Source organism: Vidua chalybeata, chromosome 6 (genome assembly GCF_026979565.1).
Source record: "Vidua chalybeata isolate OUT-0048 chromosome 6, bVidCha1 merged haplotype, whole genome shotgun sequence".
In the NCBI taxonomy this organism is placed as follows: domain Eukaryota; kingdom Metazoa; phylum Chordata; class Aves; order Passeriformes; family Viduidae; genus Vidua; species Vidua chalybeata.
The window spans coordinates 6,915,709-6,942,880 of record NC_071535.1 but is presented as its reverse complement, the minus strand read 5'-3'; the positions used below and the strand labels follow the sequence as shown (position 1 = coordinate 6,942,880).

The window sequence follows — 27,172 nt, the reverse complement described above, 5'->3', positions numbered from 1 at the left end:
TTTGAAAGTGACAGCAACATCTCATTGACCCCCCAGGCTTTGTGTTCATGCAGAAATGGGCAATCTCCCCACACACTCATATTTGTCAGTCACAGCCTGTCATGATGTGTTAGGTCATTAAGACATTGTCACATCTACAAGTCAGAATATCTTGTGAAAACACTGAATATGCACAGCACTTGGTGGCTCTGTGTTTCTGGACCCAGAGGCTGAAGACCAAAGAACAACAAAGGGCTGTTCCTCGGGGGCCTGCAAAAGGTAATAAAGAAACAATGAAGCCACCAGGCTTGATCCTACTGTGCTGCCAGCAGCACCTGAATGACCCAACAGGTCAAAGATCTCACTGCAAAGAGCTCACAGACTCTGCCTTTCAGAGCCAAGAGTCTCTCCTGCTATCAACAGCAACAGTGCCATTTCTTCGGTCACTGTTTCATAGCAGCACTCCCTCTCAAGAAAATGCAGGCTAATAAGGTTCTAAATAACCATTATTATTTTACAGGTGTTGAAAGTGAGAAGAAACTATTTTCCTCACTGAAAAAAAGGAAAGACAATTTGAAGTGGAAGAGATGTGGCTATACTTTAGTGCCACAGGCAAAGAATCAGAGAAGAAAGAAAAGGGAATAGGTCTTCTTCTGCTCTGCTTTAATGAGAAAGTAAAAGAAGACCTCCTAAAAGAAAGATTGTCTTATTCACACCTTCAATTCTATATGAATAGAACTGTTTAGTAATAAATTGAGTCCTACCTCAAATTTCCCAGACTAACTAAAGAGTCTGAATCTTTCATATACAGACTCCAGTGTCTTCTGTCATGGACCAGTATGTGAATATAGTCACTTACCTGAAGATAATTAATTAGTTTCTGCCTTCTACTCAGGGAAAAGGAAATCTGATTCTATCCTTTATCCAATATAACATATTATGCCATATATGTGGGACTGGATTTCTTCCTACAAGTGCTGCCTTTCTTTTGAGTTACTTCCTGGTTAACAGTTGCTCTTTACTTTTCATATCGTTGTAACTCCAGAAGACCTACCCATGGAAAAGGCCACCTACCCACAGTGTATTTGTTTTGGAAGAGCTTAGTGAAAATGAGACCAGTAAATCATCAGATATGCAAATAACACCACTCTCTTGCACTGAAAACCAGTAAAAGCAGATATGGCTTCCAAATCTTCTTCCTGATGACGTTATTTAGGTGTGGAACTTAACAGACCATAATAAAAATACAGAGGGCAACATTCAACAGATAACTAAGTCATTTAAACTCCTGCCCCAGAGCATTTTCAATACCTATTACAGGCTTTGTTTCTGACTTACTGTTTCAGGTGTTACAGTGCAACTTAATTATACAAAAGTTACTGGTATAATATTCCATTGCATCCATAGCAAAATATGGGCAAACTCATCCAAACACTAATCCCCAGAGGGGGGGGAAAATGTATATATTTGTACAGGAAGCTTGGCACCCATTTACTTTCTTCTCTAGCAGGATTCTTACTACCTTTTTAATGCAGCACTCAAAGTGCCATGGTTTAATGGCTTTTTCCTTTGTTATACCTTAGCTGGTGCTACACTTGTATTGTAGTACTGCTGCTTTCCACCCATTCAACTGCACTGGAAAATCTCTTTTGCACAGTTTGACACACTAGCTGCCAAGAATTGCAATTTTTCCAATCTGTTTTCTCACAAAGAAATTTCACTCAGCTACAGATTGTTTGGTATCTACAAGATACAGGCAAATGCTGAGCAAAAAAAGGTCACAGATTTACAAAAAGGAGAAAAATCTAAAATTTGACCTGATACTGCACAAAAACCAGTTACAAGTGTCATTACAACAAATGATAAATGGAAAGCACCCTGTTTCTGATGCTTTTAAGTGTTTTGAAAATTCTCCATTATTTGATCTGGTACCTCTGAAAAAGGTACATTTTACTACATCCATTTCTTGGACATAAATTGTATGGACTAAAAAAAAAAAAAAAAAAAAGAGACTGTAGGGATTATACAGATATAATATAATTATACGGATTATACGGATCTAATAGAGTCACTGCTTTTTTCTGACTCCAAGCATGCACTAGTCATGTGGCACATTTGAGTTTTTCTCTTTGTGTTCTGCTCCTAATTTCTCAAAGTGAAAATCAAAAACAGACATTCCCATTTTAGCTGTCACTTGTCTGCCTGGCCTCTGAAATGCCCAGTTAGATGTTTTAAAGCATTTTGCTTTACCCTAATAGCTTAGGAAAACCAAATCAGCAAAGATAATGTAACATTTTTCCAGTTGCTGTCAGCATCCTGCCAAGAAATAGATGGGTCACACGAGAACTTTAATTCCTCTGCTGCCGTGGGAACCTGCGTTACCAAACTCCAGACTTCCTCCAGCCTGGGCAACGGAGCACGACCAGGTCCTGAATTAAAAACTTCCCTGAGCTGCTACAACCACACTGCTCAGTGAGGTGCTGCACAGAGACTCCCTCAGGTCTGGAGCTGTTCCATAACTCTCCCTGCCCCTGAGTTAACACTCGCTGACCCGCCAGCATCGCCTCCTCCTGTTGTTGTCTCCCTTCTGTTTCCAAGCCTGGCCAGCAGCATCTCTGGGACCCCATCACAGGCTGGCCTGCCTCAAAACAGTGAATTAACCACAACACAGCTGTTAGGGAATGGCCACTTTCCTGGCTCACTGATTTGGATTAGTACAAGACCTTCTGCTGTTAGCAATAGCTGACTAATGGTTGTCAACAAGAATTTCCATGGTCAAGGTGAGTTTCAGGAGCTGAATGCTGCAGATGTGAGCACCTGCACCTAACACTGGACTTCAGTCATCAGCAACACCAGAGCCTTTCTTCCTTCTGCAGTATGTTGTCAACTGTGACTGAATTGGAAAACTGAAATGTATGTCAAGACTATTCAGTGTGCTTTGTTGCAGGATCAAATTAAACAGGAAAAAAGAACAAAAAAAAAAAATCCCCAAACCATTACACAGAAGATACAGGGGGTGTAACTATATGGCTGCAAAAGCAATAGTGTTTAAAGATTAAAATTACTTAGAAAAAAGGTGGTACAGGTGACCATAAAAAAAAAAACATCAATTACCTCCAGGAGCTCATTTTGTTCCCTAGTAATTTTTTCTAATTTCTTCAATTCTCTCAAGAGTTGTCTTGCTCTTTGGAAGACTGAAAAAGGTTGCATTTTTAGCCCTGGCAGCTGAAGAGCATCTTCATAGGACTGTATATGAACAATAGTTTTCTGCATGGGACCAACATGCTCAAGTATAACCTGTCAGGAGAGAACAGAGATGATGGATGTGATATTGAGTTAGAAAAATTCACACCATAAATTTATACTACACTAATGAAGAGCAAAAGCCCTCTTTGGTGAGTTTCCCATTTAAGAAGGAAGAAATTTTAATCTCCATATGGGCCATTCAATTAAGAGTTGGACTCTGTGATCCTTGTGGGTCCCTTACAACTCAGAATATTCTGTGATTCTTGTTCTTGGAACAAATACATGAAAATCCATGTTGAGCTTGTCTAAAGCAAGGCAAAGATACAAGTTACATTTACAATTCTGGTTTTTCTGTGTATACCAAGTTTGCACAGTGACAAAGGCTCACATTCAGATTAGTTGTTATTTACTAAGCAACTCATTTCAAAGCAGAACATCATTGGCAGTGAAGACAATTAAAGTGGTGCAAATTCCTGGATGTCACTCTAGGCAAATTCTAGTTTTTGTCTTTTGTCCAGCCAACCAGTCATTTTATGATGGTCCTAAAACCAGTCTTATCAACAGAGGTGAGATAATGAATCAAGATGGAAGTCAGCAGAAAGCCCTGAAGATGGCTCTCCTGTCAAGGACAGCATTTCATATCACAATACTTGGAGTGAATACACAATTTACAACCACCTAGATCGGTCTGGGATGAACAGAAATGTGCAGTTTCACAATACGTGCTTTATGGAAGACTCAGTGATCAATTTATGAAAGAATGGCAATAGCAGCTCAAACTTCTTGGTTCTCCTTAAGAAATATGAAATTCTACTGGGACCCCATTCAGCAGCAAACTCCAGAAGAAAAAAATAATATAAATACAAACCACCTATAGGCCTTTTAATTACTAACATTTTTGTTAAACTCCCTCTCAAGAAGATTTTGGTTTAAAATGCCCCAGTGGAAATAGAGATGCTTATTCTTTCATTCATAAGCAGACTGTATCAGGAATTTTTTGCACTATCCAGGCTTTGAATTACAGTAAGGAGGCAGGTGAACATTATTTTCCAGAAGAAATATTACTTCAGTTTTCCCATGTAATGTAGTTATTAGAAAATTGTTCTCTGGGTAACCAAGCTGCATGGCTTTGCTATGAGAGTTACACTGCTATGAGAAGTATGATGACATTTTTATTCCTCACCTGAAACTGAACCCATGCTTTTTGTATTTTAGGCAGGTAACACTGTAGACTGTATGTGAAATAAAAGAATCATCTGCTAAATTTTGCCTCCATTTTTGGGAAAACAAGGCCTAATTTTCTAAGTTCAGATTTCTATTTGGTGCCAAGTGGAGCGGTGTGCACCAAGTGTCTCTTGAAAATCACGCCATAAACTTCCCAAAAAAATGGAGATCCTCAAATGTGGCAGCTATGCCTGACATGTGCTTCAGTCACACACTCGAGTTCTCTGTGGGCATATTCTTAATAGTGCTTTAATTTCAAGTGTTTTGTGTTCAAACCATGACTGTGCTTCTTGAAAAAGTCTCTCAATAGTCTCACCTCAGGGTTTACATTGATCAGGAAAAAAAAAAAAGCCTAGTAGATAGGAGTTTTCACAGACCTGTCCATGTTTAAGTTGGTCTTTAGGAGAAAATTCTAACAGATCTTCTGATGACAGGATTGTTTTCATTTCTGCAACATCCTTCTCAAACACTTTCACGTGAGATTCAATGGCATCCAACTCCTAGATTTTGGGAACAAAGAGAGTATTTATAGATAGCCCAACCACCAAAGCCAACTTGCATTTCTGTCTTTCACTTAAATTTAAAAAGAAATACTTCAAAATGAGTGCAGCATTTGCAGGCTGTGTTAATGGATGCTATTGATCAAAAGGCTAAGTCATAACTTCTAAAGGAATTAAGTATTCAAGATCATCTGGTCTGTTTTAAACCCTGAATATAGAAGTGAAATATCCTTAAAAATTCACATTAGAAATTACCATTAGTGAGAAGACAGTCTTCTAGTGGTGATAGTTATCAGAATAGAAAAGTGTTACAATTACCCTGGTGCAGCTTCCAGTAGGAAGAGACTTATGCTAGATGGAAAAGGAACCCACAGGCTCAGAGTTCACAGGCTGTTTGTGAACTCTCACAGACACAATCACAGAGTAGATTAGGCTGGAAGGGACCTTGAAAAGTCTCTGCTACCCATCAAACCAGGGCACTTGGGGCCTGATCCTGTTGAGATTTGGGTATGTCTTGAGATGGAAGTATTACCCCTGCTTGGAGCCCCTGATCTAGTGCTTGACCAATTTCACTGCAAAAAAAAAATTAAAATCCCTCCTACTATGTAGATGTAATTCCCTTGTTACACTTGGGGTCTGTTACTGCTCATCTTTTTACTGAACACCCCAAGAAGAGCCTGGCCCAATCCTGTCTGTAACCTCCCATCACAGCAGCAAACAGCAGCAATATCAACCTCTCACCCCCAAGCTTCTCTGGGCTGAACCGAGGCAAGCTCCCAGCCTTTCCTCCTACATCCTGGGCTAATCCTGAACTTTACAGCTTAATTAGTTACCAAATGCCTTCTGATGGTTTGTTTACAAAAAATTAATTTCCTTGCTTGGCACACCCACAACAACCAGCACTGCACCCTGTTTTCCATGCAGGTGATATAATCTGCATTTCCTAACATATGATGAAGCTCTGATAAAAGGCACTTAATGGGTCACCCAGACTTACATCAGCCACATGCAGGATTTGTGGAAGAATCTCTGCAATCTCATGCTGTAAAGCTGCTACCTGAACATCTATTTCATTCAGCTGCTGCATTACACTGGCAGTTTCAAAGATGGGTGACAGCTCCTCCAGCTCCATGAAGATACCGTGCAGAAGATTTTGCTTTTGCTCTGAGTCTTCCAAAGCCATCTGGGGACAAAATAGAACCTTAGTTTGATACATCAGGGCTGAACATTAAAGTTACAGAGGTAAGGATTAGAAGGAACAAAATGCTCCAAAAAATATCAGGCCAGTTGTGTGTGATGTGAGGTCCCTTCCCCTGCAATGAACTGGATGAACTGCAGTGAACACTGTCATGAAGAACAGTGAGGGCTGCAAGAAATGCACATGATCCATTTATCTGGGTGCTGTGTGAAAGAAAGGACTGAATGCACATTTCCACTCTAATGCAAGCCCAGGGTGCATTTCCAAATCCACCAGTTTCACAGCCCAGGACAAACAAAACATTCCATTTCACAAACACAGAAGACAATAAGCTTTTGCCACAAGAAATGTTCATGGGTTTTGGAAATCACATTCTCCCCATTGTGGCTACATGTTTTTGTAACATATCAGCCCAGAATGGGCAGCTACTTCCTGTCAAGAGTTCTTACTAGTCTTGCCATAAAAATCTGTATAGAACATCAGCTTTCTCACTTGGTCTAAGCCAAGGAGTGGATGCACAGAAAACTCGAATTTTAAGTACAAAATTGCCAGATCTTTTTTTTTTTTTTTTTGGTACTGGCCCTGATTTTCCCTGTAATATTACAAACATTTGATTTTTGAAATTACCAATCAGAATTACCTTCAAGAAACAGTGAACAAAGCCTTCCAAACCACAACTCACTTCAAAGTTTCCACCTAACACACAGATATCAGTAAACCAGCACTTTGCCTTTTTGGCTCACATACAACATAGAAAGAATCCTATATATGCAGGCAGTAAAAACTGACCATAGCCACTCGGCAGGATTACAGAAGACAATCACACATTTCTGGAAATTGTACAGCACTTCAGCACTTGCACAAGATAGGTGTGCTCAGCACAAAAAACACTTATTTCATGAGTCTCAACTATAACTATTTTTCACTTAAAGGATTTGCTGAAAATGGTAAATTACTTATGTCAGTAACAACTAAGAATGAAAAACTGCATCTGTGCAGAGCAACAAGTTCTAACAGAAGCATTTATCTGCATCAATTCTTACCTGGAGCTCATCAGTATGCTTGTGTAAGCTTTTTGCAGAGTCATGCTGAGCATCAGCTCTTAGCAAACTGTTGGTGTTTTCTATCCAATCTTTCACATTCTTCAAGTGCTCCTCATACTCTTCCATCTTGTTGGTGGCCTAGGAGATGACAGAATTTTACAGAAAGTCAGAAGTTAATTGCTTCATTGTATAAGATAAATGCATCTATGAACAAGATTAAAAGAAAATAGGATGCATTTGCATCACAGTCAGTTAAATTAGCATGGTGAAATAAAAAACATTTTTCTGAAACAGTTTCATGATTTCAGGCTATCCCCTCTCACCAAAGTAATTCTGGGGCTTGCATAAAGTTTACACTTCATGGGGGCATTGTCACAATTTATATGGCACTTGCACTTTAATAGACAACCCATTAGCAGAGTCTGAGAGAACCACCTCAACACCCGCCCAGGGGCAAGAATTCCCCACACAAACCCCTCAACCATGGCTTGAGCCAGTCCTCTGGGGCAGCCACTCCAGAAACCCCAGCTACAACCAGCCTTGCCACAGCAGGCTAGTGACTCGACTCATTTGACAGCCTCCCCTCTGGTTTTTCATAGGTTTGGATTTTTAAGAAGCTGTTCCATTTGCAGCTACCTTGTTGAGAATGGCAGTTCTGCGCTCAGCACGCTGTGAGACCTGCTGGTACTGCTGCAGGGGGGCCACCAGGATATCCATCAGCTCCTGTGCATGGCAGGAGTTCTGCTCCACTATATCCTGCACTTCTGCATCCAGCTCATTGAGTTTGTAATGCCAAAGGTCCAGCATATCCCAGATTTGCTGCATGTGGAGAGAAGGGAAATGAAACAGAAGGTGAGGCTCAAAGATAACAGCAGCATTATTTGTTCTGCATGTGGGACATGAATTGCAAACGTTTCAGAACTGACATGATGAGAACAGAACACTTTGCATCTACTGGTGTGATTCACAGTTGAAAAAAGCATGATTTTTCCGTGAGAAAGAATTGATAAATATTCACCAGTTAAATGCTTGCTTGTACTTCTCCTTTTACAGACATAAAATGAATGGAAGACCACTTTTTGCTAAACTAGGTTCTGTAAAAACAACAAAAAATCTTTTAACACCCACAGATTATTTTTTTGGAAAGATTACCTTCTGAACTTCTTTGGCTTTCGTAATGTTTTCACTCTTCTGTTGTAACATCTTTTCAATAGCTTGAAGGCCATTGTTAATAGTTTCTGCTTTTCTTTTCAGCACATACTGAGGAGAGTTCTGCAAGATTTCAGAGCTAACCTGCCAGAGCAAAGAGAAAACAACAGAGGAGATTACAAAAATCTGCTTATTTCTGTGCACCACTTTATCAAAAGTGTTCCCATTCTTTTTGTTTCCCTTGACAAGTCAGTTAAAAACACTGGAATGGAGCTACACTTGCAGGGAGAAGCATTAATTTGAGTAGGTTCAACATCTACACGTTGCTCACTAATTTCTTCTCATTAAAAAGTGCCTGGCTCAGAAAAGCAATCCCTGAGGAAAAAGCACTGAGGCACTGCAGCTCCCTGGGTGCTCTGCCTCACCCTGCTCTCATCTCTGACAGAGGCTGCTCATGCTGCAGGGTGGGAAGGGTCACATTTGGATTTATGCTGTAAGAAGGCCAGAATGACACCTTTATGTCTCAGCTGGCAGCTGTGGATTCCATGTAACAAATAAGGGAATATCCAAGTGCATCAATGCACAGCCAATTTCACAATATAAACTTGGAGATTTGTCACCAAAATAGAAAGGTCTGAGGAACTTAATCTCACTCTGCAGGACTCCACAGAAATTAAAAACTGGTGCACTGGAGGGCCTGATTTTCTGTGGAAAGAGAAGAACTCTCAAAGCTGAAGTTGAGTAATTGCCTGAGCACAGGATTGAGCATAAGCTACCAGTTACTAGGGACTAGATGAAGGGCAGGGAGTGAGAAAAGTCCTTGATCTTGCCCAAAAGTGACATCTTTTCTTACTAAACCCTGCTGGCTGCCAGAGTCAGCCAAGCACTGGGAAATCATTAAATTGTGGTAAATTCTTTATGTGCTGCAGCCCTAGGATTTAGGGGGCAAATGCACACTGAACAGTTTCATTCTGCCTTGATTTTAAAGATTTTTAATTTAATAGTTATTTTAGTTTGAAGTTCCTAGTATTGAAATACTTTATCCTTGTCGTGGGATGAGGAATTAAGATAATTTTTAGTTAATAATTATCTACTAATTTCTTAATTTTATTAACATCATTTATAGATTCCAACACAACCTCTCTAAAAAGTACTCCCATGCTGTATTGATAAAATTTCATTAATCAAAATAAATATATACAAAAAGAACTAGAAGGCTCCTCTGAAATACTCCTGCTTATACCACAAAACCTGTGAAGTCAGTCTGTACTTAATGCCTAAGACTTTTTGGAAAAAGGAATTCAGGCTGTAACCACTGAACACTTGGCCATCACCACTATCCTGGAATATACCAAACATGGAAAATGTTTGTCTATAATTGTAGTGCCAGCTTCCAAAACAAAAGAGAATCACGTATGAGCGATGTGACACAGCTGGAAATGAGTAAACAGATCAAGCTCTGACTTCATCTATTTCTTCAGGATAAAAACACTGCATCTGTCAATGCTCTGGTCATCAGCAAAGCAGGATTTTAATTTCAATACTTCTTACTAGGATAAAATGTATTATTTATGGCATCAAATGTACAATTTATTTTCATTTTTTTGGTTTGCAGATTTAGAAGAAAGCAGAATGGCATTAAAATATGACAACTTAGGTTTAACACATGCTGGAATCTCCTAATATATAACTGAACTGATCTCCAGTTCCACCATGATTTTTTTTTTTTGTTTCCTAAATGCATTTTGAAAAATTCCAAGATAGTTTATATTGTTTTCCAATACCTAAATGTGAAAAGCAAACGTTATCTAGCTTCCAGGACCAGTTCTTTCACTCCAACAGGTAATGTGTGCTTCCAGATAATCTTTTATACCTCGGTAAATATATGAACAGTAAACAACAAAAAAAACCCAAAGCATAAATACTGTTTTGCTTTCCTTCTCTTCTTTCTTCCCAGTTGTTGGTTCTGAAAAGATTAGTCCCATTTTGAAACAGAAACCATAAAGTTAACCAAGCTAAAACTCATAAGCTTTAGTTAATATGCTGCTTAATATTTTACATAAGATAAAATGAGTAATTTGATAGACACTAAAAAGTAACTGGGTTTCAAAATTGTTTTATCGAATTTTATCAAATTAACTGAGACTTAACTTTAAAAATTAGGATTGAACATTATTATTTCTGAAATATGAGAACTGAAAGGGTTTTTTTTCATTTTTAAAATAGCACAAATGAGTAAGTAACAATGATGGCAATTGTATCAGGCTAAAAATTTGACCCCAAACTGAGAGTATTACTCCATTTTCGCTTAATTTTGCTTTCAGCTAAGTGCTTATATCCATTGTAGATAGAATATATTGCAAAAAACTGATGCAATGGGATTCAGTTATTTAAATTCCCTGACTTTAAAGGAAGGCAACCATGTTCTCAGAGATGGGAAAAAGAACCATGCCATGATACCCTACCATGTGTGCAAATTACATTAAAAAAAAATCCTGTTTCGAAGTCCTTTTTTAACCTAGTTCTGAAAATATTTTCTCATTTAAGCTATGCCATCTTTGCAATCAACTTTGGCTACTAGTTCCCAGTTTAAGAGTCAGATTAAATAGAAGACAGCATCCATATACTATTAAAAATTATTGCTAAAGGTTCTGCCATGTCCATTTTTAATTAAAAATAAAAATGTTATATTGACACTGCTTACCATCAGATTCCTCTAAAAAGAGACCTAGGCATGAGGAATGATTTATAAACTGCAAATAGACAAATATGAAAACCACATCAACAGTTACCTTCTCTTCTAGGTCGTGCAATACTTTCTTGCAGTCCTCCAACTGTGTTTCAATCTCTGCAGGGACTATTGTGTACATTTCAGAATACTTGATCCGAAGTTTCTCCATGATATCCTCCAGAGCTTGACTCTCTCTGCCAATCACACTCTGAAGTTCCTATAAAATTAAGAGTAACTTCAGCAGTTTTACCCAGTTTTTACTGAGTGCACGTGTGTATATGTACATATTTATGTGTATATACACACATACGTAATGCGGTTTGTACTTCCTACCATGATTATGGTTTGGAAAAATTGGGTTTGGGATATCAAACCTGATTTGATTACCTCTGCAAGCAGATAAAACTCTAAGCAATAGTGACTCATTTAATCAAATGATGCTTTTCAATCTGTAAGAATTAATTAAACCTGATACTGCCCCATGCCGGGGAAGTGACGCACTGATGTTCATTGACAGCCTCAGCAGAGGGACCATCTGAAGAGCTCCTATGATTAAACGTTAACCTTTGCGCCCTCCCTTTTGCCAAAAGTGCATTTTTCCCTTTGAAAGAGTTTAATAGCCAACGTCCATCCCTTCATTATTATAAACAACACAAAGGCCACAAAAAGCAACAGGTTTCAGGCTGAAGTGTCTGCTTTCAGGCAATTACGCAGAGCGGCACAGCAGGCTCCTCTCAAAACAGTAGTTTCCAGTTCTGCACAAAGAATGTAGGTTTTATGAGATAAAAGAAACTTGAACAACTGTCTACAGCCTGTAGCCTAGAAATAAAATCCAAGCTAAGTCCTCCTGCAGAAAGAATGAAGAAATTCATTTGTTTGGAAGGTTTTCTAGAGTTTCAAGTTGGAATGTTCTGTTTGCTGGCTTTATGGTTCCTTTCCCTCGTTCTCAGCTGTTTGAGAAACTCAAATGTTAACTCAAGTTATTGGGAAAAATTATCCAAACCTCCTACCAGGCAATGAAAGACACTACAATTAACTGCCTTTGCTTTTTCAATCAGGAGTAATGGTAATCCACTAATTCATAGTCTTCACCTGGGAATCTTTTCCTTCACACAAATGCAACAGACAGAAGAAATATGTAAGTCACTGAGATTGATTTATTTCCTGTCATCCCACAACAACTGAGTCTGGCATTAAAAAACCCAAACCCTCAAAACCATGAAACAGCTGTGTGCCTCATTCTCTCAGGGAGAAGGCTGCTGTTGTCAAATGGCCCAATTAAGATTGTGCCAATACTTATGGGAGTTCACAGATTCCCTGACCTGAACTGGAAAGAATCAGTTTCAACTCCTGTCTCCAAAACAAAGCATGTCCCTGCAAATTGGTTTCTGTGTATTACTGCATGTTCACATTTCACAGATTATTTATCTGGAAAGCTGGTACCTATCAAAACTTCCCAGTTTTTTTCCTAAGGGAAGAGACAATTACACTTCCCCCTTTTCATCTGTGTGGGTGAATTTAAAACTATTGCCAAGCTAAATTAGGTTTGTTATCTCAAAATGAAATAGATATTTCTACTCCATAGGTGCAGTGGAGTCCTGACTAGTGTTATACATTTCATAGGAACTAGATTTTCTTTGGAAGTAAGGGATGAAATTGCCCTACAGAGTTTGCCTCACTGGTGTTTGTACTATGTAAAATTAATCAATTCTTTAATCCTTTCAGCTCAGTCTTCTCAAAAGGAACAGGCCTGCTGTGACATACTGCTAAAAAGAGATCATTTGATGGGACTGCTGGTAGCATTTGCTTGTGTCATTGCTATCAGAAACAGGAACAAGGTCTTATCTCATTTTTGGGTGAGTTTTAGGTGCTCGGAGTAGCAAAGTTTGGATGTGAGGGAAAAGAGCAGGCATAAAGCACCTGCAGTAGTAAAATTTCCTTCTGGACACAAAGTAAAAAAGCAGACACAACTCTAAATTCTAATCCTAGATAATTTTAAATAGAAAAACAGCCCATTTTGACAGATCCAAGGTCCCACCACAGCAATGCTGGCTCATGGGTTTTCAGAACTTCCTAAACATATAATAGACATTTCTCTCTCATGCTAACCTCCCATCTGCCACCATGGTCTTTGGCTTCTGTATTTTTCCTAGCCCTTTGTTAGGCTGGGGACACCCAACCAGTTTTTATACAAGACTCAGCAAAGAGAGCCCAAATTTCTACTACACTTTAGTAGCCTAAAATAAATAAATTATAAATTCTACAGTTAAAAGATAATTGGATTTAATATTATTAAAAACAATATTTGATCAAGATTTTAAAATTATGCAATAATTTTGCTATAAGAAATATAAACATAGTAAGAGTAATTTGAAACAAATAATTCTAATGATAAACACATTCAGTAAGTGTTAGGAATAACATATCATAAAGTCAGGAAATGAAGAAATGTATAGACTGCTGATGGCTGCTGGTGGACACTGAGGTTTTGATCACAATTTGATTTTTCAAATTCGTTTACCAGGTTAACCCCTGATGTGGGACATCAAATCCACAGGATCAGGAGCTGCCCTGGGTAGGTAGGCAGAGGGGAAAGCAAGCAGGGTGTACCCTAAGCAGCCCTTCCAAAAAGGAATGCAGCTGGCTGTGAATTTCTCTGCAATCTGGAAATGCTTCTGTGCCTGCTTACAGATCCCCACAGGGAAAGAAAGAAACCAAGGCCATGGCAGGGCCAGTCATATTCTGCTGAGCCAGATTCATTGTCTTTAAGTCAGTGTGCAAAGACCTTGCCACCGATTTTATCTGGAGCAAGTTCAAGCACCAGCACAAACCAGGAGATATCCTGGATATCACAATAACAGAGCTGTTACCAACCTCCAGCTGTTCTGCCTTTCCTTCAGCATCCTGCAATAACACAGATGCAGCATTCTGTAATGCATTTGTCACAGCACTTATTTCTTCAGTGACCTTGTTCCTCTCTTGAATCTCAGCTTTCACAGAATCTTTATGGTCTTGAGCTTTTTTGTACAACCTGCGCAAGATTACCAGAAAGAATACATTGTTTTAGACTCACACTAAGTAGGAGCAAAGAGCATGCTTAATACAGATATTATGCAGGTATATATCAAACCACATTTGTCTGTAATTTAGGTTTTTTTTCTGTTATTAAATCTGTGAGTTTTATGTCGCTTTATCTCAGTTTCTTTAAAGTGAGTCCTCAGATAGTGCTATTTGGTAGACCAAACCAGAGAGCAGGCATATTTAAATAGCAGAGGTCAGGTTCTCAGTCTGAAGATGCTGGCAGAACAGATGTTGTTCACAAAGATTACCATGTCCAAAAGCAAACCCAGAGAAGGGTGAATACAATCATCGGATTTGTAAAAAAAAATCTGGGGAGAATTTTAGACAGTGGCACTCAGAAGAAAGTTGGACTGTCGCAAAATGCACAAGGTCTGATTTTCCTAAAAGTGGAAAATCTTAAAATTCATAGCACTTAGAACCTCTAAATCTGACTACTGCTCCTCAATTCCTACTGCATCTGAAAACAAACTGCAGCCCACAAAGGATATGGCCAGGCTCAGGTCTGCTCCCTAAACAATATTCCCCACTGCTCATACTGGAGACAGCAGAAGGGTGAGATGGAGCATTGGTCTGACCCAGAAGAGCATTTATTGTCCTTTTAAGTGCATTACAGCTTTCATACAATCTTTGATATCCAGTAAAATCCTGTGCTTGTGAATAGTCCTATCTCATACCTTCAACAGAAGTTTCACACCACTTACTTTTTACAGCGCTCCTGCATTGCCTTTATCTCACACAAGGCAGGGAGGGCAGCTTCCCCCTCAGCATTTTCAGGTGTATTCAGGATGTTTCTTATCCGGTGAAGAAGCAGGAGTAAGAGGAGCTGCTGCTGGTTGATGTTTTCTTCAAATGAGTTCACAAAATCGAGCAACTCCACCAGCTCCTCTCTGGTGGCCTTTTCTTTCTCTTTAAGGCTTTCTGGCTGTTCTTCCTGGAGCTTATCGAGAATTATTGTTTCTCGTTCCAGCTAAGTAAACACCATGGCAGAGCATGAGATAAAGTGCTTTTTTTGTTCCACCATCTGAAGTTACATTATTCATTTACTCACACGGGTGACTAACTACTGGGAATTACACAGTCAGAACCTGAACCTTTGAAGTGTGACAAAAACTCTGAGTTTGCTTTAGCAAAGCACATCGGCCTGTGCAGAGCTGCTCTGGGTTCAGAGGGCTGAATAAATATGCCCACCTTTTCTGACTCTGGGTTAAAAAGGGTGGGGGTAACTGAGCAGCGGGTGGGAAATGATGTTCTGCCCAGATCTCAGCCCTTTACAGGCCACTGTACTCACAGTCCCATCTCCACACCCCAGAATTCCAGATGTTGAGCAACTCACCTCTTCATTGATGAATTTCCATTCCTGCTTTAGTTCTTCACAGGTAATTTCCAGCCCTTTGGCTGCCTCAAGCAAACCCAGCCAGTTTTCCCACAGCACTGTAACAATCCTGCCCAGGGCCCTGTCACTTCCTCTGCACAACCTCATCATCTCCCCAGAGATCTGCCTCAGCTTCACCAGATCCTCTTCAGCAGAGTCAATGCTGGAGACTAAAATCTTACAGGAAAAACAAACACATCAATAAATAAAATGCTACAGTCAGGAGTACTAATCAAGTATTCAGTATCATGATTAGGATCCTCTAGAAAAATGGAAATCACTCCACTGAGCTGGTAAAATATGGTCACAATGAGGGAGTTCTGTTGGTTAAGACTGTGGAGAAAGAGGGAGTAAATAAAATGTCTCATTTCTACAGCAGTAAGATATACTCATTTCACATGATCTGTTATACCTGGTCTTTTAACAAGTATATAAATATATATATATATATTTCTTTCTTACCTTGCTTTCTTCCAAATGCTCCAAAGCTTCTTTATAAGACATTGGAATCTTAGACAAAGACTGTCTAAGCATCTTTTCCAGTTTTTTAAGATTATCACATACTTTATCTTTGGTTTCTGTGTAGCTTTTCTGTTTTTCAAAATACCTGAATGAAACAATGAATGGATCAATTAAAATTTTTGTTGCTGCTCCTCTCTGCAACCATAAGGCCCAACAGAATAAAAGTTTAAAAAAACCTTATGAATTTCTAGTCCTGACTGTTTTGCAAGTTATTGTCAGTTAGCATTTGTTAAGCACTTGAAGTTTGATATCTGAGGTACTGATCACTGGATCATGATCAAGCAGTTTAAAAATCCTTTACTCTCTCTCCCAGACTTTTTCTATGCATGTGTCTGAAGGCCCTCCAGATTTCTTCTGTACCTGAAGGAAGGAAGCCTGTGCCTTTTTTGGGTTTCACCTTCCCAAGCCATCAGAATAGCCTATGGAAGACATGAATTAGGGACCCTCAGAAAACTATTCTGGCCTCCACCAGCACTGCACTACAGACTAGAAACGTGCTTTCTTCTGATTCTGGCACTCCATGACCCCCACTCAAGCCCCACATTTTGGAATACATAGGAAATGATTGCACTGTAAATTAGCAGCAATATGGCTATTGTCTGGCAATTTTCCTTCCTTAACAACCACACCTGAGAACAACAGGAATGCTTACCCTTCTTGCTGCTGGAATTTCTGAATACTTGAATTTTTATCAGAGCAGAAACAACACCGGATTTATTTTCAGTCAAGTTTCTCACAATAAGGAACAAGATCTATGGAGATCTCTTAAACCCACCTCTGCTCATCAGCTTCCTTTCTTTGAGCCTTCTTCCTTAATGCCAAACTCTTTTCCACCAGTTCTCTTACAGCATTTTCCAGACATACTTTGTCTTCTGGCTTCACTAGGTTTTTCAGCTTGGAGTGCTGGCTCTCTAAGTCAGTCTTTGCAGAGTTGAACTCTTCCTCTTTCCAGTGTGGAGTCTGACAGATCTCCACTGATCCACAGAGCTCTGCTGCAGCAGCCTGGGCTGGAGCTTCACAGTCCTCCAGGAACCTGGCAGCCCTCTGAAGGGCCTTGGTATAAAGCTCACCAGCCCTACATGCCTCCTCCAGAGCACTCTGAAAGCATTAAAAAGAGAAAGGAACAATAAAGTAAGGCTGCTGTGCTCCTCTGGATCACCACATGCTCTTAGAATGTTACACCTGGCTGCCTTTGAGACCAACACTCCCTGAAGTGGCCTGAGGAGGTGAGGGAGGCCATGTGGCAAACACATTTGTTACTCATGTAGGCACAGAGCAGTGCTGTAACCCATGTATTTACTGCCCTCCAAACAGGAATTATGTTCACCATTCCTGATCACATTGGTTTTAATCTTCTTGATCATTCCCAACCAGTGAAGCTTCTCTTTATAGCAGAAACAAGGCGCTTGGGTTTTTCATCATTGTCACTATGGAAAATGTTGCCTCACAAGAGGACTGCAGCCAGTCTCTCTTCAGTTGACTATTTCAACACAGCCTTTTCTTTCCTCCTCTTTACCATTCTTTTCTTGTGCTAATCCCCACTGATTGATTATAATCACACTGAACACAACTTTCTTTGTATCCTTAGTTTCTGTCATGATTCCTATCCTACCCTCCAATCAGTGGATAGGTGGATGATGATCAGAGGCCAATTCAGCTGTTAGAATAAATGAGGACGTGAGTCATGAAAATAAAAATGTCACAGTCACAGACACCTAATCTAATTATTGGGGAAAAGCATATGTCAATATTTCACTTTCATTAAATATACTTACAACACGGGCAGCAATGTCTGCCTTCAGCTGGGCTTCATAGCCTTGCAGCGTTTCTAACTTTATTTCTATAGCAGCAGCAGGAGATTTCTCTTCTTGTTTTTCCCTCTCTTTTTCCATTATACATTTAAGAGCAGAAAACTTTCCTTCCATCATATTCTGGATTGCTTCCCATCGCAGCTTTTCATCCTGCATAGTATTTATGTCTATCACAAGAGGCTGCTGGAGTTCTAATTGAATATGCCTTATGATGTGGAATATATTTTCCACTTCATCCTGACTGCCTTCCTTGTTTACACTCTGCAGCCCAGAGACCAAGTTTTGAAGAAACTGCTTTAATTCTTCAACATTTTTCTCCAGGCTCTTTATTTCTTTCCTCTTAGATTCTTTGAATGATGTATCAAAGACCTCATTTTTGTTTATTTGATTTGCTGCCTCCTGGGTTAAGTACAAGATTTGTTGAACTGCCTGCAACAGAATCTGTGCAGATATGACATTCTCAGCAGGAGAAGAGCTGGAGCTATCATTTAGGATATTAGCTTCTTTTCTTACAGTGGATGTCACAGTCTGGATTTCATCTAGCAATCCTTGAATCTTATCCCATTCCCTAACAATATTTTCCAAGTGTATTATTTTCTCTTTAATTTTATTTTTAATTTTAGAAAATTTAGTTTGCAATTCATCCAGCTGCAGTGAGTCCCATTTCAGACCTACACATTCAAATATTTCCTTGTACTTCATTACTTGTGACAAACCTGACTGAAAAGCTAACATTTTTTCTTTCAGTGCTTTGCATTTGTCCTTCAGTCCCTGCTTGGCACCCACTAATTCATCATCTTTCAGGTTCATTTCCCCATCCTGCAGGTCATCAAGATCCTGCTGCAATGAAGCTATTCCTTCAGCAAACTCTCTGGAGACAGCTGTCTTTTGTTCCACTTCATGAAGTTTACTTTGAATTTGCCTCTGTGTCTTGCTTGCTCTATTCTTCAGACTTCTTAACTGATCAATCAAGAAGAGTTGTTCAGACAGGCTCAGCTGCCCAGCTGTGACCTGACTCTCTTTACAGTGGGATGAGATAAGCCCTTCTATTTCCTGTATGTCCTTTAGCATCTCCTTCAGAATGGCTTGTTGGCTCACCAGCTCTGAGTATGTGCTGGTTTGATTTGGGTCAGGCCTGGCCATCAGCTCAGCTTTGCAGAGCTGACAGTGAACTTTGTCTATTTCTGCAGTGAGTCTTTGCCTCTCCTCCAGCTGCAGCTCCAAGTGCTGCAATCTTTGAGCAGATTTTAAAACAAGAGCCTTGTATGAATTCTTCAATGTTTGTAAAAGGAAGGTCATGTCAGAGACCTCCTCTGGCTCCAAGCTGGGAAGGATGTGCTGGAGCCCATAATCCAGGGATACAATCACAGGTTCTCTGTTCAGGATGTCTGTGTTCATAAGCTGACAATTTCTGATCTGTGATTTGACATCACTGGGGAAAAGTGCTGCTTTCTGATCAAGGTGGGACAGTGAGTCTTTGACCCAGGAAATATTTTCTTTCAGCCTCTTCATCATTTCATGTTTCATGAGAGCAGGACCAGTGGTCTGAATATCCTCTTGAGGAGTTTGCTGTGATGATAACGCTTCCAATTTGCCCTGCAAATCCTGTATAGAGTTCTCCAAAGCAACCTTCTCTTGATCACTCCAAATTCTTTTCATCTGCAGCTCAATCCTTCTTTTTAATAGAGAAAGACCATGTTTAATGTCCTGTAGCTCCGTGGTCCAAATGAGAGGGTCTTTGGATTTTCCTGCAGCTGAGGAATGTGACTCTGCTTGCAAATACTGTTCTTGTATCAGCCTCTGAATATCCCGTGCTTTATTCATAAGCAGGTTAAATTCATCGATTTCTGCCACAACCTGATCATGTTTCTTCTGCACTGCTTGTTCCATGTGCTGCCACCAGTGCTCCAGCTGCCTCATTTGGCTCTCTGTCAACACTTTATCCATGCATGTCAAATGCTGAGATAAAACTTCTTGCTGACTTTGCAACTGGTTTAAGACATCTCTTTCTTTCCGTAAGGACTCTATGCATGCCTTAATTTTCTCCAGAAGAACTGTGTTGTTCATAGGACCCCTGGCAAAAACATGAGTACTGTTTAAAAATAATGAATTCTCCTTATACAGAGACTTTTTAAAAACAAGTTTCACTATTTAGAGCACAGTTCACTTAACTTTATTCACTTAATCACGCGTATCTCTCAGTGTACTCTTCGGAACTCCCTAACCACCTTTGCAGTGTTGTTACTTCTTGCTTATCTGTAGAGCACTCACTATTCACAGATATCTGTGCAGAAAAGATATATTCTCTAAAATTGCAATGTCTACTAATAGAGAATGTAGCCCTCATTTTAAAAATTAGAAATAGTGTTCTCTAAGTGAAGTAACAATATTTTATAGTAATTTCTGGTTGACAATGAAGATAAAACTTGGCTACAAAAAAATTGAGAAATTTCCATTCATCCAAGGTAAACTCTTCCAAATGAATCTACTCATATTTTATTTCCAGGAGTATTTTTAAAATGCCCACCTAAAATACATTTAGCAGATAGATTTTTATTACATTTTTAAAACCTCTCTGCTGTAAATTAACAATTTCGTAAGTTTTAAATGCTTTCAAATTATTTTGCTACATTGCCATGACAAACTAGTTCTGTGTTTTGAAGACTAATTCACAAAACACAGTAAATATGTTTTGTGCATTGGTTACCTATGAATTGCTAATGTAGGCTTACTTACTGCAATGGAATTTTTCCTATCAAGTAAAGTTAGTTTTCCGAATAAAGAGATATTTCATTCAGAAAAAAACCTAAAATTAACGAGTCCCTAAAGAATAAGAAGTATTTCACATCTGCCACATTTTTTAAAAAATATTTTAGGATGAATTTTTATAGGTTTTTAGCCCAGCAACTACTTCTTTCTTTTGTCTAAAGAATAAAGAGACGAGATGTTGTTTAAGGATAGCAGAGAGCCACCAGAAATTCTTCTGCTTAACTCTGTTCACAAACTTACAAACCTCTAAGACTCCTCTTGAAATGGATATAACTCCCTGCTCTTGGCTGAGTGTTACTGAAGCATGTCACAAAATTCAGCGTAGAACCATATTTGTTCTGCAACCTCTTAACCAAACCCCTCCACTATACTTACATTTTTATGTTATCTTTTTCTGTTGACAAATTTTTCATGGAGGACTGTGCAGCAGAAAGATTTTTCTGGTATTCATTAATTAAACAGCACTGTTGTTGCTTCACTGCTTTAACAGCTTCCAGTTCCTGGAGCAGCCTGTCCCAGCAGGGCTCCGTGGTTTGCAGCTCTGCTCCATTTGATCCTGTTCCATTGGGAATTGCTTCTTCACCATGGCACACAGACTTTGCTTTCCACGTTTCCAGCTCAGTTTTTAAATTCTACAATCAAGCCCACCACAGAGAGAGAAGGGATTAAAGGATGATCTTAAAGACTCTCAGATTTCAACACGAAATAAAGCTAAATATTGATTCACCTACAAACATATTCCTGCTCATCCACAAGCAAAGGAGCACATCATGGAAGCAACCCTTGGTGTATCAGTGCACTCTGGAAGAGCAGTACAAACTATGGGATTTACATGGGCATGCATCAAGGCATGGTGTTTGCAGACAAACCGACTAATTGTGCAGTTAAACCTCAGATAAGGCTATGGGCAACAGCTTTGGTTTGCCCAAGTGAATCACAATTCTGCAAGCGTATCACTACATTAAAAATGAGGAATGGTTTGCAGTTTCCATACCTCCAGCTCTTTTAGTTGCTCATTTATAAGCACCATATCCAGTTCAGCCACTTCATTTTTCAGCTCATTGACCTTTTGTTCCTCTTCAAAATATTCATTGTTTACTTGCACTCTGGGAAATAGCTCCTTCTGGACAACCACTTCTGCACCTGTGTCCTACAACACAAAACAAGATTCTTATTTCTGAAGAGTCTAAACCAGTAAGTTTTCTGACTGCAGCACTTTGCTTCACATGTTTAAGCCATGTTGGGGTTGTTAAATCCTGCTGTGGTTTCCCCCACAGCCTCTGTGGATCAATCAGGACCCAGAAACTGGAAGCTCCATCACTGTCCCCCACCCCTGCAGTCACCCCCTCCTGTCAGCACTGCTCAGATAGCTTTGAAATCTCTGCCCATCATTTCTAGTGAAACTCTGACATCCTCACCTTCAGATAACATCCTCCCTGCACCCACCTCTGCTACTGATAAATCCACAGGTCTGTTATGCCTTCTCCCTCTCTTCCTTACATATTCATGGAACTTTATCCTCTCCTCACACCTGCATTCCTTCTGCTCAGCACCTGCCCTGACAACACTGCTGTGTCCTTCACCTCTTGAGCTCTTCACAGGGCAGCTCATGCATGAAGCAGCCTGGCTGTGACACAAAGCCATGGCTGCCACTGTCACAAGTGCTATCCAAAATCTGGGGTAAGATGAGAGCAGTAGGGAGTCATGTCTCAATCAGGGTGGGGAGGGATTAGGAGGCTCCAGAGCCAGTCCCTGCCTCTGATTCCCACAACAGAAGGACAAGTCACTTGGGCAGGGGCCAGGTTTAACATCACCTTCAGCTATTGCAGACAGCATCATAAATGAAAGGTCACAGGCTAGCTGGATCACATGATGATCCCTTAAAAATCTTCCTGCATTTCCCTTCTCCCAGTACCTGTCTATATCTGATCTGTCCCATGTATAAAATTTATATGAGTGAATGCATACCAATACACAGATATTGCTGAAGTGTGAGCTTCTCCATGGTACTAACATCTAAAATCAGCAACAGTAAAAAAATTCTTGTCTGATAAACTTCACGTACCGGTACTTCAGACACTGTTTTACTAGAAGCAGCCAGCTATCACTGTAAGCTGGCACTGTCATCTGTCCTTTTGTGGGTCATGAGCTATGCAAAATATACCTGCTTTCAAGTGTGGGAAACATACAGCACATAGTACACATTATCAGAAAACAACAGTTCTCTTTATTTGAACTCTTGGTTTTCAGTCAAAACTGAAGAGGCCACTCATGAAGTAGTCAGTTGGAGAACTTTTCAATTTCTCTGTGTACATAACCATAACAGTTGTATCAATTCAGACATAAGATTTAATCTCAAGAGACTTTGGAGTGCCACAGAACTGAAGTAAGCATTAAAACTCAGCTAAGCTATCACACAGAAAGGAGGAAATCCACTTAACCAGATTGAAATATCAAGACATCAAAAGACACAGAGAAATGTCCTGACTTTCAGAAAAACCTTGTTGTGTATTTGTTCTCCTTGTTTGTGTGATGTTCTCATTGCACACTGTGGCATTGCCTCCATGGATACAGACAGGGGAGGCTGCACCTCAAATTCTGTGTCCAGTTCTGGCCCCTCCCTACATGAAAGACCTTGATGTGCTGGAGTGTGTCCAGAGAAGGGCAGTGGAGCTGGGGAAGGGTCTGGAGCACAAGCCTGGATAAAAGGAGGCTCAGAGGAGACGTTATCACTCTTTACAACTCCCTGACAGGAGGCTGTAGCCAGGTGGGGTTGGTCCCTTTTCCCGGGTAACAAGCGACAGGAGAGGAAGAAATGGCCTCAAGCTGTGCCAGTGGAGGTTTAGAGTGAATTTTAGGAAAGATTCCTTCACTGAAAGGGTGGTCAGGCACTGGAACAGGCTGCCCAGGGCAGTGGTGGGTCTCCATCCCTGGAGGGAGTTAAAAGACGTGTCCCTGTGGCACTTGGGGACACGGTTTAGTGGTGAGCTTGGTGCTGGGTAAATGGTTGGACTTGATGGTCTTAGAATCACCTAAGTTACTCTATGGTGATTGCATTGTTCCTTAAATGCTTTTCAGTGGTACCCAGCATGACCTCCATAATTTTCCCAGGAACTGAGGTTAGTCTAACAAGTCTGTAGTTTACTGGATCTTCCCTCACACCCTTTTTGTAAATCGAAATAACACCGCTAGCTTCCAATCAGCAGGGACTTCTTCAGTCCCAAGACCCTTGGGAGATTTTGCAGATGTGCAAGTGCCAGGTAAGACCTGCCCATGGACAGGCCAGCTGTGGACCTGCCTATAGATTCACCAGGAAGATTAGATAGAGCCCTACCTTCAAACTAAGGATGTGGTGTCCAAGATATCAGCAGTCACAGGGCACTTGTGATGTAACTCCTTTACTCTTAAAGAAGAGTAGACTTAGTAAAGTCATTCAGTAATGCAACCTGTCATTAATTCAACTTGAATTCCTTCTCCTTTCTCTACTTTATTTCATTTATTTTCTTATGCTGAATCACCCTTGGATTTCAGTTCTCTGGCCTGACTTCCTTATGATGGCAAAGCTATCAGAACTGACTGTAATAACATAATAACGTAGAATGAAGTTTGTGTTGATTCACAGTTCGAAGGGAAACTCTAAATATCATAAAGACTGACTATGATGGCTCTAAAAACTAGGGTGAACTCTCTTTTGAACAGATCTACAGAGAATTATGACGTGGCAAGCACTCTGGACGAAGTTCAAAACTATCATGGACATAAATAAAATCTATATGCAATGGTCTTGATTTTGATGTGAGTAATTGTCTCTTCTTTTAAAACAACTTCAGCTGAAGCCCACATGGAAACAAAAATGGAATAACTGGCACATTTCACTTGAAATAACAGACTGTGGGTTACCTCATGTGCAGGAACTGGGGGATTCAATCCCAGACCATCTTTCTCAGCTGCTGCAGATTCCAGGACTTGACCTTTCTGGCACAGCTTCTGGTGAACCTGCCCACCATCTTCTCTAGATGACTGATTCTCAACATCACTAGGTTCCTCCTTTTGCTGTAAGAAAAACAAAAGAAACCAGTAATCAAAAAGCTCTAATCAAACCTGTCGAGTAGTAATTACAGTGCTTGAGATGAGAAAGTTATGAAGCCCATAATTACAGGTAGATGAGGAAAACCATAATTACACCTCATAATATACTGTGAGCAAGGTTATTGCAAAGGAAACCACTTACAAGAAGCCGTGCTGTAATTTTGTTATAAATTTTTAGAATAAATTGCAAGTGCTCTAACCGACACTGTTCATATTTCATTATTTTAAGCAGGGACCTTGAATTATGTACTCCTGGACACAGTCTTGAATGCTTTTTTTAAAGGTTTAGTTTTTTTCCTGAGGACTTGCACTGTAGACAGTGTCTAGTTAGAAACCCAGGCAGGATAGTCCTGTGGACAACATGGAGATTTGCTGGATGGAGGTTTCAGTATCTCACAGAGCTTGCTAAAACTGAAATTCTGAGAAGAGTCTGGCTCTATAACACCTCCCCTCTTCAGGGAGGGGATGAGAGCAACAACACCCCTGTCAGCCTTTTCATCTCCAACAGGAATTGGGCCTCTTCCCACTGATTATGGCTCCAGCTCCTAAACACTGCTCTGGGTGTCAAAATTCCCCTTGTACCAGGGTGCACCACGCAAGGCACAGCATCTCAAATGCAGCCTCACACATGCAAAGTAAATATGTAAATAAGAAATCTAGAAAGCAAGTCAAGCACAACAACAGTATTCAAGCAAAATGGTCAGGAGATTTCACAATACATCCAGGTGACTTGGAATGCAATATCCTTTGGAATGACCCTCAGCTAACCACTAAAGAAAAAATCCTCCCACTATACTAACTTTGAATGTACAGGAAAGAATTAAGTGAGTTACCATATACTAAGTATCACATCAGACTAAAGTAGCTCAGTATAAAATTGAGGCTTTTCTTACTAATTTCTTAGTAGTATCATCTTTACTGCAATTGGATACAAACACCCTTAAATTTGACCCCCCTGGTGTAATCTCATGTCCAGTTACCTGTGCTGGATGGGTTTTTTCCCTAGATTCATCACCTTCAATATCAACACCATCCTGATGTCTTTCCAGATTTGCTTCACCACCCAGAACTGCACTGTCCAGAACATCCTCCTGGAACCTGTCAGGTCTGTCCATATCTGGGTTCTCCTTATCAGTCTCCCCCTGATTTGAAAAATGCAAAATGTTTACAGTCAGTGAAAGAGTACAAAATTTGCTAAGAAACTTCCCACTCCACAATCTGTCTACTCTATCTTCAGTTTAGCTTAATAAATGAAGGAAGAGGCTGAGGCAACCCAGACCCAGAGAGCTGGAAGCCCCTGCTCAGATCCATTTGCCATATTGGGATCTTAACCACTCTGAAACAGTTTCAGGACAGGGTAAACAGGAATAAGTGCTCACATGATTGTTAATATGGTTCAAGAAGTTTCTGATTAGACACATTTGGTAACTATTGATCTTGCACCTTTTTCCAGAAATCCCAGTATGGACAGTTTCCACTGTCATATCTTGATAGTCATCTCTCCATGGTCAGGTCAATAGGGAGTACTCCAAATCATTCCCTTAGCTTTGCACACATTTACATTTACACTTTTACAAGTAATTTACACTGTCAATGTCCTGAGGTCCCAAAAAAATCAGTAGTTCCAGGTTAGTGACCTCTCATTACCTGCAGTGATGAAACCTCTTAAATTCCTCATTCCTGAGAGTGTTCAAAGCCAAGCTGGATGGGGCTTTGAGCAATCTGGTCTAGTGGAAGGTGTGCCTGCCCATGCCAGAGTGTTGGAACAAGATGAACTTTAACATCCTTTCCAACCCAAAGCATTTTGTGATGGATTTTATGAAATCACAGGTAGGTGATGGATTTTGAATCATGGACAAAGTGGGTCCAAGCCCTGGGGGTTTGCAGAGACCATCACTTTGATCTCCTGCACTCTTCACATAAGCAAGGCTGAGGGGATGATTTGGAGAAAACAATTTATCATTCCTTTCATCAGCAAAGGAAAACATGCCTCCATAAGCCAAGAAATTTTAAGAAATTACATATGGATTTCTAATGAACACACACACAGACACACACACACACATATACACAGACTTATATTAAAACACATTTGTCAGGTACCTGAACAGCCTGCCCCAATCTGTCCCTGCTGTGATGGGTATTCTGTAATGGGCTCTCTGACAGTACACTGCTTTCCTCCAAAACTGGAGCATTCTGCCTCTCTTTCTCAGACATGTTTCCATTTACATCTTGACCCTAAGAGAAACGATAGAAAAGAAAATCTGCTTGTGTTACCATAAACATTGTATTTTAACATCGAATCTCTGAATGGTAAAAATTATTCTCTCTGAAAACAAACAGGACAAACACTATGCTGCAGTTCTAAACAAGCCTCTCTGGTTTAAGAGAAGCTCTCAAAGCTCTTAGGCAGAGGTTCATCTGCAATTTTCCCATCTCTACAACTTCTCTCTGTGTC

General features: G+C 40.0%; 1 protein-coding gene across 1 annotated transcript in view; it reads right to left on the bottom strand.

Annotated features, from left to right (window-relative positions):
• SYNE2 (spectrin repeat containing nuclear envelope protein 2) overlaps window positions 1–27,172 on the bottom strand; it is a 158,702-nt gene that overhangs the window by 79,480 nt on the left and 52,050 nt on the right. Inside the window, exons 44-61 of the mRNA XM_053945765.1 lie at window positions 26,818–26,952; window positions 25,695–25,856; window positions 24,526–24,678; window positions 21,620–21,775; window positions 21,001–21,257; window positions 17,821–19,930; window positions 16,821–17,143; window positions 15,986–16,130; window positions 15,485–15,700; window positions 14,853–15,118; window positions 13,945–14,101; window positions 11,132–11,287; window positions 8,343–8,483; window positions 7,827–8,009; window positions 7,191–7,328; window positions 5,947–6,132; window positions 4,827–4,949; window positions 3,094–3,276 (exon numbers count right to left, since the gene is read on the bottom strand). Coding sequence (XP_053801740.1) covers window positions 3,094–3,276; window positions 4,827–4,949; window positions 5,947–6,132; window positions 7,191–7,328; window positions 7,827–8,009; window positions 8,343–8,483; window positions 11,132–11,287; window positions 13,945–14,101; window positions 14,853–15,118; window positions 15,485–15,700; window positions 15,986–16,130; window positions 16,821–17,143; window positions 17,821–19,930; window positions 21,001–21,257; window positions 21,620–21,775; window positions 24,526–24,678; window positions 25,695–25,856; window positions 26,818–26,952 — 5,190 coding nt within the window. The remainder of the gene's footprint in view (window positions 1–3,093; window positions 3,277–4,826; window positions 4,950–5,946; window positions 6,133–7,190; window positions 7,329–7,826; window positions 8,010–8,342; window positions 8,484–11,131; window positions 11,288–13,944; window positions 14,102–14,852; window positions 15,119–15,484; window positions 15,701–15,985; window positions 16,131–16,820; window positions 17,144–17,820; window positions 19,931–21,000; window positions 21,258–21,619; window positions 21,776–24,525; window positions 24,679–25,694; window positions 25,857–26,817; window positions 26,953–27,172) is intronic.